The 18561-nt window shown below is 42.0% G+C and overlaps 1 protein-coding gene across 1 annotated transcript in view; it reads left to right on the forward strand.

The window, feature by feature from the left end:
• Nucleotides 1-18561, forward strand: part of EEPD1 (endonuclease/exonuclease/phosphatase family domain containing 1) — a 105814-nt gene that overhangs the window by 66129 nt on the left and 21124 nt on the right. Inside the window, exon 3 of the mRNA XM_075212554.1 lies at nucleotides 2554-2664. Coding sequence (XP_075068655.1) covers nucleotides 2554-2664 — 111 coding nt within the window. The remainder of the gene's footprint in view (nucleotides 1-2553; nucleotides 2665-18561) is intronic.

The following is an 18561-nucleotide window of genomic DNA, read 5'->3' on the forward strand; positions in this document are numbered from 1 at the left end:
TGGTGACAGTGAGGGATATTTGAGGGGAGGTGGTGACTCTGGCAGAAGGGAAGATAATAACCTCTATTTTGAATATGTTGAGCTTTAGGTAGCGTTGGGACATCCATGTGGAGACAGTTGAAAGACAGTTGGTTACTCGAGATAGTACAGAAGGGGAGAGGTCAGTGGAAGAGATACAGAGCCTTGTGGAACCCCAACAGATAGTGGGAGCAGAGGGGATGATGTGCCAGAGGTAGAAACGCTAAAGAAGCGGTTCAATAGGTAGGAAGTGAACCAGGAAAGTACTGTGTCACGGAGGCCAATGGAGTGAAGGGTGTGTAGGAGAAGAGGGTAATCAGCAGTGTCAAAACCAACAGGGAGGTCCAGGAGAATGAGAATGGAGAAATGACTCTTAGACTTTGCAGTATGTAGATTATTGATCACTTTTGAGAGAGCAGTTTCAGTGGAATGTTGGGGCAGAAGCCTGATTACAGAGAGAGTTGAGAATGGAGTGAGAGGAGAGAAAGAGAGACAGGCGTTTGTGCTCTAATCGCTCAAGTAGTTTAGAGGCAAAGGGGGAGAAGAGAAATAGAGCGGTAGTTGGAGAGAGAGGCTGGATCGAGAGATGGTTTATTTATAATTGGTGAGATGAGCGCATGTTTAAAGGAGGATGGAAATGTGCAAGTGGAAAGAGACAGAAATCTAGGCACACTTGCGCGTGTACCATTGTCATTAGATATGTATAACGTTATTATGAAACATGTTTGCTGTATGTCTGAAACATAAAGGGACATTTATAAACTAAAAATACCGTGGACCCTATTTGTCTTTGCATTTTAAGGTGCACACCCACTTCAGACTTTGGAAACACCTATGTAAAATAAATCTGCTCTTAGTTCCCTTACTTGCCAACAATTTTTTTTGTCCCCTCCAGGAGATCCCAGAAAGGAGGTGAGCTGCAACTGCAGAGAGGGCATTGCTCTGTGAATCACATCATTTTTGCCCTACCCCCGTGACGCAGTGCCACGATGGTGCCATTACATTGCAGGGGTAGGGCTAAAATGACGCAACTCGTTACGACTCGCGCCATGGCGGTTCCCATCTCACCTACTTTACTAGGAAGTGGGCTGAATGCGGAAGAATGGCTTCCACACCAGGGAGTCTCCTTTAAGGTCCGGGACAGTGGCAAAGAATGTCTTTCGGGGTTGGCAGACGCTCCTGGCACAGTAAAAAACACAAACTCCCTTTAAATGTGCTCTCTCCACCCCCTTCATCTCGGTTTTATGTTTAAATAACAGATCTAATAAAAAGTAAAATTTTCAAAAAATATAGAGATGACTAAATAATAGAGATGCACTTATATGCCGACTCTTCTAGACATAGACAAACAATTCTGGTACTGGACACTGCATACATAATGTGGAAAATTCAGGGATGTTTTTAGGAAGAAGATTGGAGTTGGGGGCACATAGCACTTTGGTAAAGTTAGGCACTATCTCAGCTCGATGTCCCTTTAGGTTGGTGTGCCGCTGCTTTGCACAGCTGGGATCACAGCCCCTCCTACCTGCATGAATCCAAGCCTATCCATGCTCGCAGCATTACATGCAAATAATTAGGCTTTCTGCTGGGCCTTCAGTTCCACTGAGCATCTGCAAAGACTGGCCCAGCGCAGTGGTAAGTTATCACAGAGGCAGCATCGCTCAGCTGGCCCGGCAATATTCCCTTGTTAAATTGTGACAATAACTGATTATTGCAGCAGTAAAAAAAAGCAACCTTATTGCTGTGATCAATGCTCTATTGATAAATATACCTTTAAGACCACCATCTGAGATAGAAGGTTTCAGAGGCATTAAAATGCACATTTAATACATTTAAAAAAAAAAAAATCTTGATGCAAAAGACTTCATGGTTTTCTATATGGTTTAAAACTGTAATAGTAATAATTAAATCTGCATTGTTTGTCTGTTATCGTATTCTCTGCACTAGTACTAGTTTACAACATCTGTGATAGGAAATAGAAAGGTACAATTTTAGCTGCCTCCTCAGGTAGCTGAATAGTTAATCCCATTCCTGACTACATAGCCACAAATGACAAATACAACTTATATACTGGAATACATCATTATACTGCAACTGAAGATACCACACAAACCCATCTACGGTTTTCTTTAAATTAAACAGATTTGTTTGACTGTCAGGCACTACCACTGAATTATTGAGGGCCGTATGTACTCTGGCCAACCAAAAACACACACACAAGCGTAGTCAATGGCTAATAGAATTTTTATGGATGCCAGTAAATAATCCAATTGATTTCAATTAGATTTGTTCTAGCAACACATTCACTTGTAACCCATGTGGTAATATTGGGTCAGTTTGGTATATGACCAGCAAATTTACTATGTTTGACGACCAATATGTACAGATGTTAACTAAACACTGTAAGGCATATTGTTATAGGTTCCTCCATGCTCCATGTAAGTTAAAGTCTTATATGATTATCATTTCTCTTTAGTTTCTAGTAAGGGCGTTGATACACAAAAACCATAAAACCATTTTTGTTTATATTTCCAGTTCTGCTCGGAGTTAAACCAACCATCTCTGCCTAATATCCGCAAGTGGAAAGGAGTCAAAGGATCGTGGAAGTGCATAGTCTCTGAAAAGCCATCATCCAGCCCAAGTGAGGTATGTGACATTGTGATTGCTGGTGAGACTGCTGTTTTTTAATTTGAGGAAGCTTCCCCTGCTGCATGGGAGTTGGTTTTAATCTGTTTTGGCAATCGTAACACCAGTGTTATTATTCTCATCAGTTTTTGGCAAAGCTTAGTTATCCGGCTGTTCTTTTCACAGTCATGTAAAGCTGAGCCAGCTTAGGTTGGAAGTGGTGCAATTAATTGTGTGTGTCCGCATTTGGAATTGTTTTTTTGTTTCTCTTCAAGACCTCCACCCTTGCTTATGTTACCCAGTTGACATGGTTTGTCATTTTTTCATTTTAGTAAATACCCTGTGGTTGGATTTAAACACAACTTCTTCGCTGCAGTGATAATTATTAATTGTTTTAATAATGTATCCGTGGTCCAGGGCTGAATTAAGATTTGTGGGGGTCCCAGGACAACTTGTGGGATCTACTGCTACTAAAACTTAATTTTCAAATGAATGCATGTAGTTGTCAAAGTATCATTGGGGCCTATGGAGATAATGGGGCCCGCTGCAACTGTGGGCCCTTGTTCCCTCCTCCCCGCTTCCCTGCACCAGTGCCCATAGCTCACTAGTTCCGCCTTTGAATGCATGTGTAGGTTAGGTAGACTCTGCACCAAATGCCTGCAGTTGATATTGCCGGCCCAGTCAGAGCACCACGCAAGCACAACTGTCTGTGACCACACCATCATGGTGTCAACATGAGGACGGCGGCAGATGCCATATGGCAGTGTGATCAATAAGTTTGTGGGGGTCAGTGATTGAGTCCTTAAAAAAAAAGGTGAACAAATTCTATTTTCTGCGCACTAAACTGTAGGCAGGGTGTAATGATATGCATCTTGTCCTCATGTCCAACCGCCAGCTTCACCCCCTTTGAATAAGAATAAATAATAATAATCTACGTACATTTCAAGTATGTTTCATTTTTATTGCAATAAACAATCATCAATGCTGCCTCTGTAAAAAATTATACACAGTCCTTTATTTCTGCACTATATAACCCATCTATTGCCCATACATAGCCCTATATTCCCCCACCTCACCAACCTGTACCCCGCTTGCCCTGCTCCTCACCAGTCTGCGTCAGACAAAAGGCATGCAGTGACAAGCCCCTAACTTTTCTCATGCCCTGTGCACAGCGATAACATTAAATTATAGCTAGCATATAAATTACTGTAGAGTGTTTTTAACCAAGAAAAAAGTTATGAATGTATCCTGTTAAAATAAGATAAAAATGCTACATTATATTAAATAAAAATGATAAACTATAAAAAAAAAAGTATGTGTAAAAAACAAAATAAATATATAAGGTATAAATAATAGAGATGCTCAGGCTCTGTTTTCTGAAAACCGAGCCCATCTGAACTTAGGCTCACGAGCAGGAACGTTACTTGTGCGCATTCTCGGATCTGAATCGAGGCAAAGCATCATCAATGCGTTGTCCATAAGTACTTCCCTCCCCAGGAGATCCAGCGCCATTGCTCACACAGAAACAGGGGTAGCAGTGTTCTTGTCACTCTCCAGTCTCCAGGGACATTGCTCAGTGTCTTTGCTCACACAGAAACAGGAGGAGTAGTAGTGTTCTCATCACTTGAAAAAAAATTGACTGGAAATGATTGGAAATTAATGTTATTGAGGTTAATAATAATGTAGGGATAAAAAAAAGAGCCAAATTATGTGATTTTAGCAAAAAAAAAAAAGGTATTTTAGAAAAAAATCTGGATCCAAAATCAAAACTAAAACACGAGAGAGCGGTGTTGCCAAAACCAAAACACGGAGGTCAGTGAACATCTCTAATAAATAATATAAATGTTTGCATTAAATAAAGACAGCATACAAATATCTAATAAACAATAATATGCAAACTGTGAAACTGCAACTAAATTAACTTCTGAACATCACTCTTTACAAAGTTTGAGTCTGGGAATGGTCTAAGCTTTTTTCTGTCTGGTTTCTGTCTGGGTTTCTCGGGCACATTCTATGGGTTGTATGGTCACTGTGGGGAGCACCATCCCCTTACTACTGTATATTGTTACTGTTGTGTGTAATACAACATATAATAGCACAGCCAAAATACATATAGCACTTTTCATTCATTAATCACTATGACAAGCACTGTAACTATACTTAATGCAATTTTGACAAGCAGGGACAAATACTGTAGTCAGCTATTATGTCCGTAATCGGTTCAGCATTTGTAAAAATTGCTGTGAGCACATAACCAGGGCTTATCATAATGATCAATAGATCACTAATTTAAAAGGCGCTGATCCTGCGTTCTTTTCAAGGCAATGCACCAAAAGCCGATATACAACCATCCCTGAGTATATACTTTGATATAGAATTTTTTTACAATTGTAAATAGAATGTAAATTAGTATTATTTTATTGTATGTTATTTGGTACATGAAACATTAAAATATACTGTTTGTCTTGCAGTCAACACTGGATTTTTGAAGTCTTTCGGCATGTACATAGTATTTAGCCCAACATATAATTACTATTCTTAAAATGAGCTAAATAAAGGGTGAATCTGCATTAACCTTAAAATAGATTAAAGGAGAGAGCTCTGTGAAGGCAAATTTAGCACTACTGGATTTAAATTGTTCAAAGCAGTTTTTATATGACGTGCTGTTTTATAATTACAGCAGGACTAAAAACTAAAGTATGTATTTTAAACCCCCATATAAAAGACATCTTTATGCATTTGGATATAATGATAAGGTAATATTCTGTGACTTACAGTTCTACAATCGCTTTCTGTTACTGACTGTGAGCTGCCATAGTGATCTCTTAAGGTGGAAGATGCAGCAAGCAAGGAAGCTCTGTAGTAACTGACATTCTGTGCTCTTGAAGTGTAAAACATAAAGTAAAAATGTAAACAGAAAATCTGTTATAATGTATTGTAGCTATTGTTCCTGTTGACTATCATTTTTTTTATTTAACCCATTCACCTTACTAGGGAACCTGGTGGTGGTTATATCCAACCAAATTTGGGAGATAAGAGGTTAGGAAAGAAAATCAGGAAAGCTAAAGTTGTTGGTGGTTTGTGTTTTCTTCTACCGGTTATTGCAGCTTTCACAACCTGCTGCTGGTTTCTTGTCGTTGGAATGTTTAGGCCTGTTAGGAAAATGTATAGGTCCATGAAATATTGAAAGCCAAGCAATAAGTAAACACAGACCATAACACAGATCATACAATATATTACCACACCACCCCCCCCCCCCCCCCCTGTGCCTCATCACCACACAACCCCCTCCCTGTGGCACATCACCATACATCCCCCTACCTGTGCCACATCACCATACATCCTCCTCCCTGTGCCTCATGACCACACATTCCTCTCCCTGTGCCACATCACCCCACATCCCCCTCCCTGTTTCTCATCACCATACATCTCCCTACCTGTGCCTCATCACCCCACATCCCCCTCCCTGTGCCTCATCACCATACATCCCCCTACCTGTGCCACATCACCATACATCCCCCTCCCTGTGCCTCATCACCCCACATCCCCCTCTCTGTGCCTCATCATCCCACATCCCCCTCCCTGTGCCTCATCACCCTACATCCCCCCCTGTGCCTCATCACCATACATCACCCTCCCTGTGCCTCATCACCATACATCCCCCTTCCTGTGCCTCATCACCCCACATCCCCCTCTCTGTGCCTCATCACCCCACATCCCCCTCCCTGTGCTTCATCACCCCACATCCCCCTCCCTGTGCCTCATCACCCCACATCCCCCTCCCTGTGCCTCATCACCCCATATCCCCCTCCCTGTGTCTCATCACCATACATCTCCCTCCCTGTGCCTCATCACCCAAACATCCCCCTCCCTGTGCCTCATCACCATACATCACCCTCCCTGTGCCTCAGCACCATACATCCCCCTACCTGTGCCACATCACCATACATCACCCTCCCTGTGCCTCATCACCCCACATCCCCCTCTCTGTGCCTCATCACCCCACATCCCCCTCCCTGTGCTTCATCACCCCACATCCCCCTCCCTGTGCATCATCACCCCACATCCCCCTCCCTGTGCCTCATCACCCCATATCCCCCTCCCTGTGTCTCATCACCATACATCTCCCTCCCTGTGCCTCATCACCCAACATCCCCCTCCCTGTGCCTCATCACCATACATCACCCTCCCTGTGCCTCAGCACCATACATCCCCCTACCTGTGCCACATCACCATACATCACCCTCCCTGTGCCACATCACCACACATACCCCTACCTGTGCCACATCACCATACATCACCCTCCCTATGCCTCATCACCATACATCTCCCTACCTGTGCCACATCACCATACATCACCCTCCCTGTGCCACATCACCACACATACCCCTACCTGTGCCACATCACCATACATCACCCTCCCTGTGCATCATCACCATACATCTCCCTACCTGTGCCACATCACCATACATCACCCTCCCTGTGCATCATCACCACACATACCCATCCCTGTGGCTTTTCAAACTCCCTTCCCAATTAACTTATCTTTGTCGTTCTTGATATGATGCAGCGGCTTACAGTCACAGATAGACTGGGAGCCGCCACATTGCAAGACAAAGAAAAATAATTTTAAAAAGTTACATTTATGGGGCGGGGCAGAACCACTCAGTCATTCCAAGCCCCTTACAGTGGTACTCCATGTACCTCGCTGATGGCGGCGCTGATGTCTCCAGTGACACTTACACAAGTGTGTCTAGGTGTGTAGAGAGGAGATCAAATCTGAAGAGGTGCATTGTTCAACAGTATTGAACAATGTTCAAGTATATTGTTCAAAATCTCATAAAACTCCAACTTGCCACTTTACTACCACAAATTTGATTAAGTAAAGTTTTCAGTTTCTTACCTAAAATACTGTTGTTTAGCCTCATTTATGCTTCAATTAATCATGAGGGGGCATCAGGACTACCTTTATTACTCGAGAAAAGTTTGTGCTTTTTAAACTGTTTACATTGCTTGGAGAGAGCCTGGAAATATTGACACCAAAGGTGTAAAAAGCATATGATGAGAACTGGTCTCCACTAGCTCTAAACTGAAAAGAAAAATGTTTTGCAGGGTTGAAATAGCCATGTACCTCTCCACACAGCAAGGTACTGCTCTAAAAATCATTTAACGGACAGCAAGGACCTCCTCTAAAAATGTTTCCTTCCTTTTATCTTACATTACACGAATCTTGTTTCTGCACTGTTCCGCAAACCAGAAGCATATGTGAGCCAACTGTTTACTTTACTAGAGCGTCTTCACTCTGCCCAACTTCTCCCCTATAGGTTTGAAAACGTCGGATCCTCGACAACCACTGACATTTTGCTCCGTAAAGCCAGGCGCCTAGGCAAAAAATTTTAGGGGGCCCAAACTCAGTTTTCCGCTACACAACTAATGATCCTAACACAAAAGAAACAGTAGTCAACTGGCCACACCCTACACATCTGACTGAGCTAAGGTCATTCTGCGGATTCTGTTCCTACTGCAGGCACTTTGTGGAAGGGTACAACAAGATAGTGAAGCCACTCCATAACCTGCTCAAGTTGGACCCTCCAACAGTAAAGCCTCCTCTCCAACTGTTAAGTCTTATTTTGGTGTAAGATGAACTTCCAAAGAACCTTTTAAAAAGAAAAGTCTTGATAGGATTCTCTTCTCGCTTATTTAGGCCATAGCTAAGCCATACTTTCTTTTTACGAATGCCTGCTATGATGACTGAAGTTCTGCAGGTTACTCTTGATGATGAATAAGGTCCTTATTTGGAGTTCGTTTTGCCAAAACTAGATCTAAATATAAACCATCCAGTGCATACATTGGAATTTCTGTCCTGAAATGGGCCCTTGTAGAGAAACTGCATGATTATTTATCTTTGTTTCTTTGAGGTGAGGACCAATAATAATTTCCTCACCTGCATTCTATCCACAGCCAAGTAGGATGCTACTATGCTACTATGTTACTATAGATTTTGCAAAGGCCTTTGATACAGTGCCACACAAGAGGTTGGTTTACAAAATAAGGGAACTGGGTCTAGGAATCAAAATTTGTACTTGGATCGAAAACTGGTTAGAGAATAGGGAACATAGAGTTGTGATAAATGGAACATTTTTTAATTGGTCAAAAATCTTAAGTGGAGTACCTCAAGGTTCCGTGCTGGGGCCACTCCTCTTTAATATATTTATTAATGACCTTGGTGATGGTTTAGAGAGTAAAGTTTCTATTTTTGCAGATGAAACTAAACTCTGCAAGGTAATAAAATCAGAGCAAGATGTAGCTTCTCTACAGAGGGACTTAAATATACTGGAGGATTGGGCGGCCAAATGGAATATGAGGTTTAAGACAGATAAATGTAAGGTTATGCATTTAGGGATCAAAAACAAGAATGCAATCTATAAATTAAATGGAATTAATTTAGGAGAATCTATAATGGAAAAGGATTTGGGAGTGCTCGTAGACAGTAGACTTAGCAATAGTGCTCAAAGTCAAGCAGCAGCTGCAAGGGCAAACAAAGTATTGGCATGCGTAAAAAGGGGCATAGATGCAAGGGAAGACAGTGTAATTTTGCCACTGTATAAATCGTTGGTAAGACCTCATCTTGAATATGCAGTACAGTTCTGGGCACCACTCTATAAAAAAGATAATTTGGAATTAGAAAGGGTTCAGAGAAGGGCGACAAAATTGATAAAGAGTCATTAAGTTATGAGGAAAGGTTAGCCAGTTTAATCATGTTTACTTTAGAAAAGAGGCATCTAAGGGGAGATATGATTACTATGTACAAATACATTAGGGGTCAATACAGAGAACTTTCATGGGAACTTTTTACCCCAAGGACTATACCCCCTAAGTTTATAGGAGAGGAAATTTCACAACCAGCAAAGGAAGGGGTTCTTTACAGTAAGGGCAGTCAAGACATAGAATTCATTGCCAGGGAAGGTTGTGATGGCAGATTCAATAGATATGTTTAAGAAAGGGTTAGACAATTTTTTAGCGGAAAGGTGTATCCAGGGATACGACCGTTAATTAAGATGAAGGATAGTAGTGGATATAGGGTAAAAATAGGACTGCAATATTGAGTCTGGGGGATTTTCACAATTGAAACAGATTGGCGGTTGCTTACTCTGGATCAATTTCAAATATAAGTGCAGGATCGCAGGAGATCCAAAATAGGTTGAACTTGATGGACTGGTGTATTTTTTCCATGTCATCAACTATGTTACTATGCTGCTTGGCATTTATGGCATTTGCCCACTATTATCACCTTGAAGCATAAACCAGGGCCTCTATGGGGACTCTACTGTTATCCAATTAAACTTTGCCGCCAGCCTTGAGTACTAGGAAGATCACTGGGGCACAATATTCATGAGAATGCTGACTGACAATCCACATGGTACTAGTAACATCACTGCAGAACAATATTCATGAGAATGCAGCCTACTAATCCACTAGGTACTAGTATTATCACTGTGGTACAATATCCATGAGAATGCAGCCTACTAATCCACAAGATGCTAGTAGCATCACTGCAGAACATTATTTATGAGAACGCAGCCTACTAATCCACTAGGTACTAGTAACATCACTGCAGAACAATATTCATGAGAATACAGCCTACTAATCCACTATTTACTAGGATCATCACTGCAGCACAATATCCATGAGAATGCAGTCACAAGTTATTGGTAGAATCACAGAGGCACAATTTTCATGAGGATGCAGCCTACCAAGGTACTAATGGAATCATAAGGCCTTTAGGCACCTACACACAAGTGATTGTGCACTTTGTGAATGAGTCATTAGCACATAGTGAATTAACAGGCTGCATTCTCATATATAGTGGTATAACCCACAGAATGGCAGCCTCTGTTGTGTATAGGCGACAGATAGACTTTAACTAAACCATTATGATGTCATATAAAAATTTAAACCCTAAAATAACAATCATTTTTATTAACATTACTTGGGTTTGAGACACAATTATAAATTAGTGAGATGGCATGTCTGTTTATAATTTTAGCTGAATCATTATTTCTACCTTTACATATGTAGGTTTCAAAATTGTGCTATGAATTTTGCAAATTATATTGCATTTAAGAAGGAATACACTCAGTCATTATTACTTTTCCTAAATACAGGCACTATTTAATAATATTTAACTTGCCGAGCAGCCTTCACCAGGGTATGTGTAGCTGGAGCAGTAAGGCTTTCAGATAACTTTGAATAATGTTTTTTTTTACTCTATTGAAGTTGTGGTGAATTAGTTAATTCAAAATCTGCTGTCTATCACATACCAATATTGCATTACATTTAACAGTAAGTACATTGTTTCCATTAATAACTCCACTGACTCATATATCAGAGATCCCTGTGACTGCAGCAGTTATCAGTTCTGTCTACAGAGCACATTAAATCTGCCTCATTTCTTCCTTTCATCAGCACTGCAGCACAGGAATTACAGCCAATAGGATGATCAAATAGAAAGCTTTTTACTTGCAATGCATTGCATATAACCTGCATGGGAATACAAAGGCTAGCAATGCTATTCCACACAGCCATCACTTATGAATAAAGGTCCATTTTATGCATTGTTGATGAGTGTGTTGGCTTGGCAGGAAGTTTGCTTGTTATTAATACCACTTTAATGGAATTTTATTGATCAAACACATGTATTGCTTAATCATTTGGCAAGGCATCATTTCTATTAATAGTTTACAAGGTGCTTGAGATCATCCACATGGGGACAAGGCTGCACATCTTCCCTGTCTGCTTATCTAATAGATATTTAAAATTGATTGTGAGTTTTAGGAATAATACCACTGTGTCAATGCTATTCGTACAGATGATGACGCAATACTGTGTCCATACATATGTGTTTGAAATACAGGTCCCACCACTTGCTTAAAGCAGCAGTTTCATGAAACACTGAGGTGTGTTTTTTTTTAACATAAATCACTGTGGCAGGCTATAAAAATCTTTTCCCCCTTTGTTTGTTTCTTCAGATAATGATTTATAATTATACACAGTGTCATGGGCTAACGTGGCAACCACAGTAACATGGCACTTGATGTAGTGAGCTGAGAGGCTTTGGCATTCCCCCCTCTGAGCTCTGTCTGCTCTGTGTACTATAAAATCCTCCCCTTGCTCAGAGCTGTGAGCCTAAGTGTGTGTAACTGGCAACCATATTTTGTAATCACCAGAGATATTTTGAAAAGGAGATAATGATATGTACAAAGACAGCTAAGTAAAATGCTTGCTTAAAAGGTACTTATCTTGCTATTTTAAAGAAAAAAAAAAACCTTCATGGGATTCTTGTTTTAATGCTGACTTCCCAGTGCACGAGATCTTGCTATTCTCTTTGTTCAACATGTATTTCCGGTCCATGGGCTACCTACTGATATTGTCTCTGATCGTGGCTCCCAGTTTGTTGCGCAGTTTTGGAAATCTTTCTGTACCCTCCTCGGGATCAATATCAGCCTTTCATCCGCATACCACCCTCAATCTAATGGACAAACGGAGAGGGTTAACCAGTCCCTGGAACAGTTCTTACAGTTGTACACCTCAGAATTCCACAACAATTGGTCCTCTCTGTTACCCTGGGCAGAATTTGCATACAATAACTCATGTCATTCTTCCACCCATACTTCTCCATTCTATTATAATTTTGGGTTCCACCCCAGGTCCAATTCTTTATATTCGCTCAGTTCTTCTGGCATCCCAAAAATACGTCTCACAGCTGCAGACCTCAAAGTTATTTGGAAAAACGTTCAGTCTTCTTTGAGGTGAGCTTCATTTCCCTCTAAAAAAACTTTCTGACCGCCACCTTACGGCTTGTTCTTTCAAAGTAGGACAGGAGGTCTGGCTCTCTACTTGCAACAGCAAGCTCAGACAACCCTGCAAGAAACTTGGGCCTAAATTTATTGGACCGTTCACCATTACCAAACAAGTTAACCCTGTAGCATTCAGGCTGAAACTTCTTTGTTTCTTGAGGATTCCAAACACTTTTCACTGCTCCCTTCTCAAACCGGTATTATACTCAAGTCAGTTTTTACATCCTCAGCCCTCAAGTACTCAGTCACCGGATCTGGATGGACCTCAGAAATTTGTAGTTCAAAAGGTTCTCGACTCTAAAAAAGTCCAAGGACAGGTCCATTTTCTGGTTCAGTGGAAAATCGTGGTTTGGACGAACGGTCCTGGGTTCCACAAAGATGTCTTCAGGCTAACAGGCTCGTCAAAAGGTTTCTGAAACAGTTTTCTAGGAAACCAGGGTGTCGGGGTTCCTTAACCCCTCCAAAAAGGGGTGGTACTGTTAGGAGCCGTGGCAGCCGCGACTCACTACCCCCTGTCTCTGGCGTCCCGGCCATCTCTATGACGACCGGGATGTCACTTCCTGTATTCGGTCCGACCGTTGCCAGGGCAACGGGCGGACGCCAAAATTACTAGCTATCGCGCCCCGGCAAACACAGAGCAGCTGGGTGCATGCGCTACAGCCTGCGGGCTAATTAGGCATCTCATTAATTAACAGGGCCTGAGGATAATTACAGGGCAAACAACTGATTGGCTAATTTCAGTATTTAAGGCAGGGAGGGCTTAGCCTCCCTGCCGGTTATAGTGTGGATTTTGTCTGTTGCTGACCTGCTCCTGTCCTGTTTCTGCTTGTCCCAGTCTCCTGTGGATACTCTGCCCGTTTACCATTGGACCTCCCGTTGTGACCTTCCGTTGTGACCTTATTGCCTTGTTCCTTGTAACTTTGGCGTATTATTTGACCGTTTTACCTGCTTGTGACCCCTGACCTCGGCTTACATCTGACCATCCGTTACCATCTACTCAGCCTCCTCTTGCCCGCCGCTGCAATGTTGTTTGACAAACTTGCACTACGCTAGGAGTTAAGTCCTGGGGGCATCCGAGTACCTGTGAGCACATAAAGCTCTACCGGAAAGGCGGCTGCTATAGGTGAAGACCTCTGTCATCTGTTCTGCAAGTTCGTTATCAGCCCGGCAGCCTAACAACTGGATGTAGCAATCATACATATAGTGCCATCAGTTCAAATTCGAGGCATATATAAGGGAGTATTTCTCTCAATAGTGCAGTCTCTCAAAAAGATTGTAATTAGCAAATTCTTGCACTTCAATGATCAAGTTCACTTCTCCACCACTAATTACTTTGTATCAAAGAATCTTCCCAAATAGTTTCTTCGGTAATGCAGACTTTTTATCCGGTTAATTGCAGACTGCACCCCAAGGTGATTGCAGGGGATATCAGCAGCGTCACAAAGAAGAGTAGTGTAGTTCCAGATGATGTATTTAAATAGCCCAAAAGTCCTAACGTGTTTCGTCTATTTGGTGCGGCTTCATCAGAGAAATGACTATTATATAAAACCGGATCTCTTTATACAGTATATCGTATCTCTAATTACTAGAGATGGGCGGGCTCGGTTCCTCGAGAACCCACCCGAACTTTGCCTACTCGGCTCGGTACTCTCCTGCCCGCTCAGAATCCAAATCGAGGCCGAACGTCATCGTGACATCGTCGGATCTCGGGGCTCGGTTCTCGCGATACTAGAAAATTATAATTACCCGCCTCCACAGCAATCCATCGCCATTTGACAGAGGGAGAGAGCAGGGTGTAGTCACAGGCTGATTAGAGCAGGGACAGACAATACAATTCTGATTCCAATTGTGCTAACAACAATCGATAGAGAAGAGAGGAGGATAGAGGAGTCTTTTTTTTTTCTTCAATATTTGGCACTCAAAGTGCTTTTTGGGTGTCCCCCATTATTTTGCATAAATATTTCTGGCTGTCCAAATTACTATCTGTCAGCAGATTAAAAAAAATAATTTTTAGCACTCCCAAGTGCTTTTTGGGTGTCCCCCATTATTTTGCATAAATATTTCTGGCTGTCCAAATTACTAACTGTCAGCAGATTTAAAAAATAATTTTTAGCACTCCCAAGTGCTTTTTGGGTGTCCCCCATTATTTTGCATAAATATTTCTGGCTGTCCAAATTACTATCTGTCAGCAGATTAAAAAAAAATAATTTTTAGCACTCCCAAGTGCTTTTTGGGTGTCCCCCATTATTTTGCATAAATATTTTTGGCTGTCCAAATTACTATCTGTCAGCAGATTTAAAAAATAATTTTTAGCACTCCCAAGTGCTTTTGTGCTTTTTGGGTGTCTCCCATTATTTTGCATAAATATTTCTGGCTGTCAAAAGTCATACTTGTCAGCAAATTTAAAAAAAATTTTTTAGCACTCCCAAGTGCTTTTGGGGTGTCCCCCATTATTTTGCATACATATTTCTGGCTGTCCAAATTACTATCTGTCAGCAGATTAAAAATATAATTTTTAGCACTCCCAAGTGCTTTTGTGCGTTTTGGGTGTCCCCCATTATTTTGCATAAATATTTCTGGCTGTCAAAAGTCATATTTGTCAGCAGTATCTAAAACAATTTGTAGCACTACAAGTGCTTTGGGCTCAGAATGGATTCAAAGCAGTCCACATATGAGCAGAATGAGCAACCAGGTTCTGTCACCAGTCCATGGTAGTGTTCCCAGTACGTCATCTGGGCAAGGCGATGTCAAAGTACACAGTGTTTTGAAATCAGTCCAAAAAACACACACCAAAAACAAATTCACTGTGTTGAAGCGAAAAAGAAGTGTAACTGAGGAAAAGTTAAGTGCTGATAAAAAAAAATTGCCAACACGCTATTCTACACACGCAGTGGCAAAGAGAGAATGAGGCCTTCACCTTTCTCTATTAGTGGCAGATCCAAAAAAGTTACCGAGCCTACAATTGGTGCACAACTACTGTTACGCGTCAAAGCCGAGCTACAAGATAACAGTAAGGCATTAGAGGATAATGTTTGCTCTGAATCACAAATGACATCAATCCCTGTGGAGAGTTCATCCAACAGTGGGATGTCTAATCGTGAGCATTCTGTTAGTGTACCCAGAAAGAGTGACCCTTTCAGCAGTTCTGCTGATGTGTGCCTGAACAGCCTGAGTGTAGCCGGTGATACACAAATTGAGGATGCCACTATGGAAATAGAAGAGGATGAGGGGGAGATTTGTGTAGGCGATGAGGGCGCTAATGAGGATGTTGATGTGGATGAGGTTGTTTGTGTAAGTCCTGCACCAGTGGCAGCAGTTCTGGCACGTGACAAGAAAAAGGGCATTGTCATGCCAGGCCATAAAACTAAAAAATCCACTTGTTATGTGTGGAATTATTTCTACCCCAATCCAGACAACATTGTATAGCCATTTGTAGTGTATGTCAAGCCACAGTCAGTCGAGGAAGGGACCTTAACTATCTTGGAACCTCGTCTATGTTACGCCATTTGACGAGAGTTCATGGCAAAGTGATGGGAAAAGCTGAAAGTTCTTCCAAAAAAATTACAAGCACTCCATCATCAGCTAGGACCCTCCGGTCACCGACATCCCGACAGCTACAAAATACACCCACCACACGATCCTCATCAATATCCTCAGTAGCGCTCGGAGTTAGCCCTGCATCCCACTTATTAAGGCTGGATGACTCCTGCACTATTATTGATTCCTCTGAAGAAAGCGTTAGTCCCACTGCTGCTGCTGCTGTTGCTGCTGCTGGGGGTGAATCGTCAGCCCAGAGGCAGGTCAAGAAAAGGAGCAGTCCTACATTGTGAAACAATCATTTGCTAGGGGAAGCAGATATGACAGCAGTCACCCAGTCGCCAAGCGAATCACATCGCCATGGCTGCAATGTTAGTGTTAGATCTGCGTTCAATCTCCACAATAAACACAGCTGGTTTTTCACAGTTAATTGAGGTTTTGTGTCCACGTTACAGAATTCCATCGCGACACCATTTTTCCCGTAAAGCAATTCCACAACTATACCAAAAAGTGTGTAAAAATGTAGAAATTGCGCTGAAAAATGCCATTCTGCCCACTGTCCACTTAACCACAGATATGTGGACAAGTGGAAGTGGCCAAACCAAAGACTATATGACTGTGACAGCCCACTGGGTTGGTCATTCACCTTCACCAGCAGGAACAGCAGCAGCATGTACACCACTACGTAACATTTCTCACAGGCAGGCCACTCTTTGTATCACCGGCTTCACTAACAGGCATACAGCTGACAATTTGTTACGCAAACTAAGAGATGTGATTGATACATGGCTTATACCACTTGGACTCTCCCCAGGATATGTCATATCTGATAACGCCAACAATATAGTGCGAGCATTACAGCTGGGTGATTTCCAGCACATTCCCTGTTTTGCTCACACCATCAACTTGGTGGTGCAGAGCTTCCTACGAAATAAACGTGAGGTGCAGGAGATGCTTTCGGTGGCCCGTAAAATTTCAGGCCATTTCAGGCATTTAGCCACAGCATGTAGGAGATTACAGCAGCTCCAAGAGCAGTTTAACTTGCCCTGCCACCAACTTAAGCAAGAGGTGGTAACTAGGTGGAATTCCACCCTGTACATGCTTCAGAGGATGGAGGAACAGCATAAAGCAATCCAAGCATATTGCACAAGCCATGACATTGGGAATGGAGGGGGGATGTATTTCACTCTTGCACAGTGGGGAATCCTTTCAGTGCTGCGCAAGGTGCTGAAACCATTTGAAGTTGTGAGGTGAGTGCAGACTCTGCTAGTTTGAGCCAAGTCATTCCTTTTATTAGACTATTGGAAAAGCAGCTTGAGAAACTGAAGGAGGAGCTGAAAGCAAGCAATTCAGCAAAGTATGTTGGCCTTGTCGATCAAGTACTTCATTTGCTTCACAATGATCCTCGAGTTATTAAGATCTTGAACTCTGATCAGTACGTTTTGGCCACTGTGCTTGATCCAAGGTTTAAGACCTACATTGAGTCTTTACTTGTAAATGAGCGAGATGTGAACTTTTGCAAGGAGCTATTGCTCAGCAAGTTGGCCGCTGAACTGGGCCTTGGCTTGACGACGTGTCCTCCTTCACTTTCTCAAGCTGCTGCTGCTCGTAAAAAATTAAATTTCCCAAAAAGAAGCAGGGAAGACGCAGGGGGCAGACCAGAACAATTTAACATCTGGGCTGGTTTGAAGGATTTTTCTAAAAAATGTGTCACCTTGCCCATAACTTCATCCAATACGAGTATAAACATGCAAAGGATGGTGGAGGATTATTTTCAAGAGGTAATTGATATGGAAATGTCAGACAGTCCCTTCCCTTACTGGGAGGAAAAGCAGGCCATTTGGAAACTTGCTTTGCAATACCTAAGCTGCCCACCCTCCAGTGTGTACTCTGAACGAGTATTCAGTACAGCCGGGAACTTAGTCAGTGATCGCTGTAGAAGGTTACTTTCAAAAAATGTGGAGAAAATGATGTTTATAAAAATGAACTACATCTTCCACGAGGAAGGCCTTCACCATCAAAGACATCCAAGCACTGACTGTTCTCTAATGGCGGATTCAAGCGGCGATGAATTGATAGTCTGTGATGATGACGTACCCACTGATGAGGGTGAGGATGAAGATCCAGATGATGACGATAACATCTTTTTAAAACTTTCTATTTAAGTCTAGGGTTCAATCTACCCCCAAAGAGGAAAGGGACTTGGGGCATTTCCATATCACGTACCATCTTGAAAAGTTGCTGTTTTTGCAATTTATTATTATGGGTAGGGTGTCTTACACACACTGACTCCAAACTGCTTTTGTGCATTTCAAATAATATTGTACAGTCTATAACGGCTGATTTTTTTTGTATTTTTTACAACTGGAGGGGGGCCTATAGAGACCGAAACCAAACTGCCTTTGTCCATTTATTTACATATTTAACTATAAGTGTAGGGTGTAATATACACCCAAAGACGATGGCTGCATTGCCAATATCCATAGATGGAGAGGAATACAATCTGGTTTGTGTGTAGAATTAA

Source organism: Mixophyes fleayi, chromosome 5 (assembly GCF_038048845.1).
Source record: "Mixophyes fleayi isolate aMixFle1 chromosome 5, aMixFle1.hap1, whole genome shotgun sequence".
Lineage (NCBI taxonomy): Eukaryota > Metazoa > Chordata > Amphibia > Anura > Limnodynastidae > Mixophyes > Mixophyes fleayi.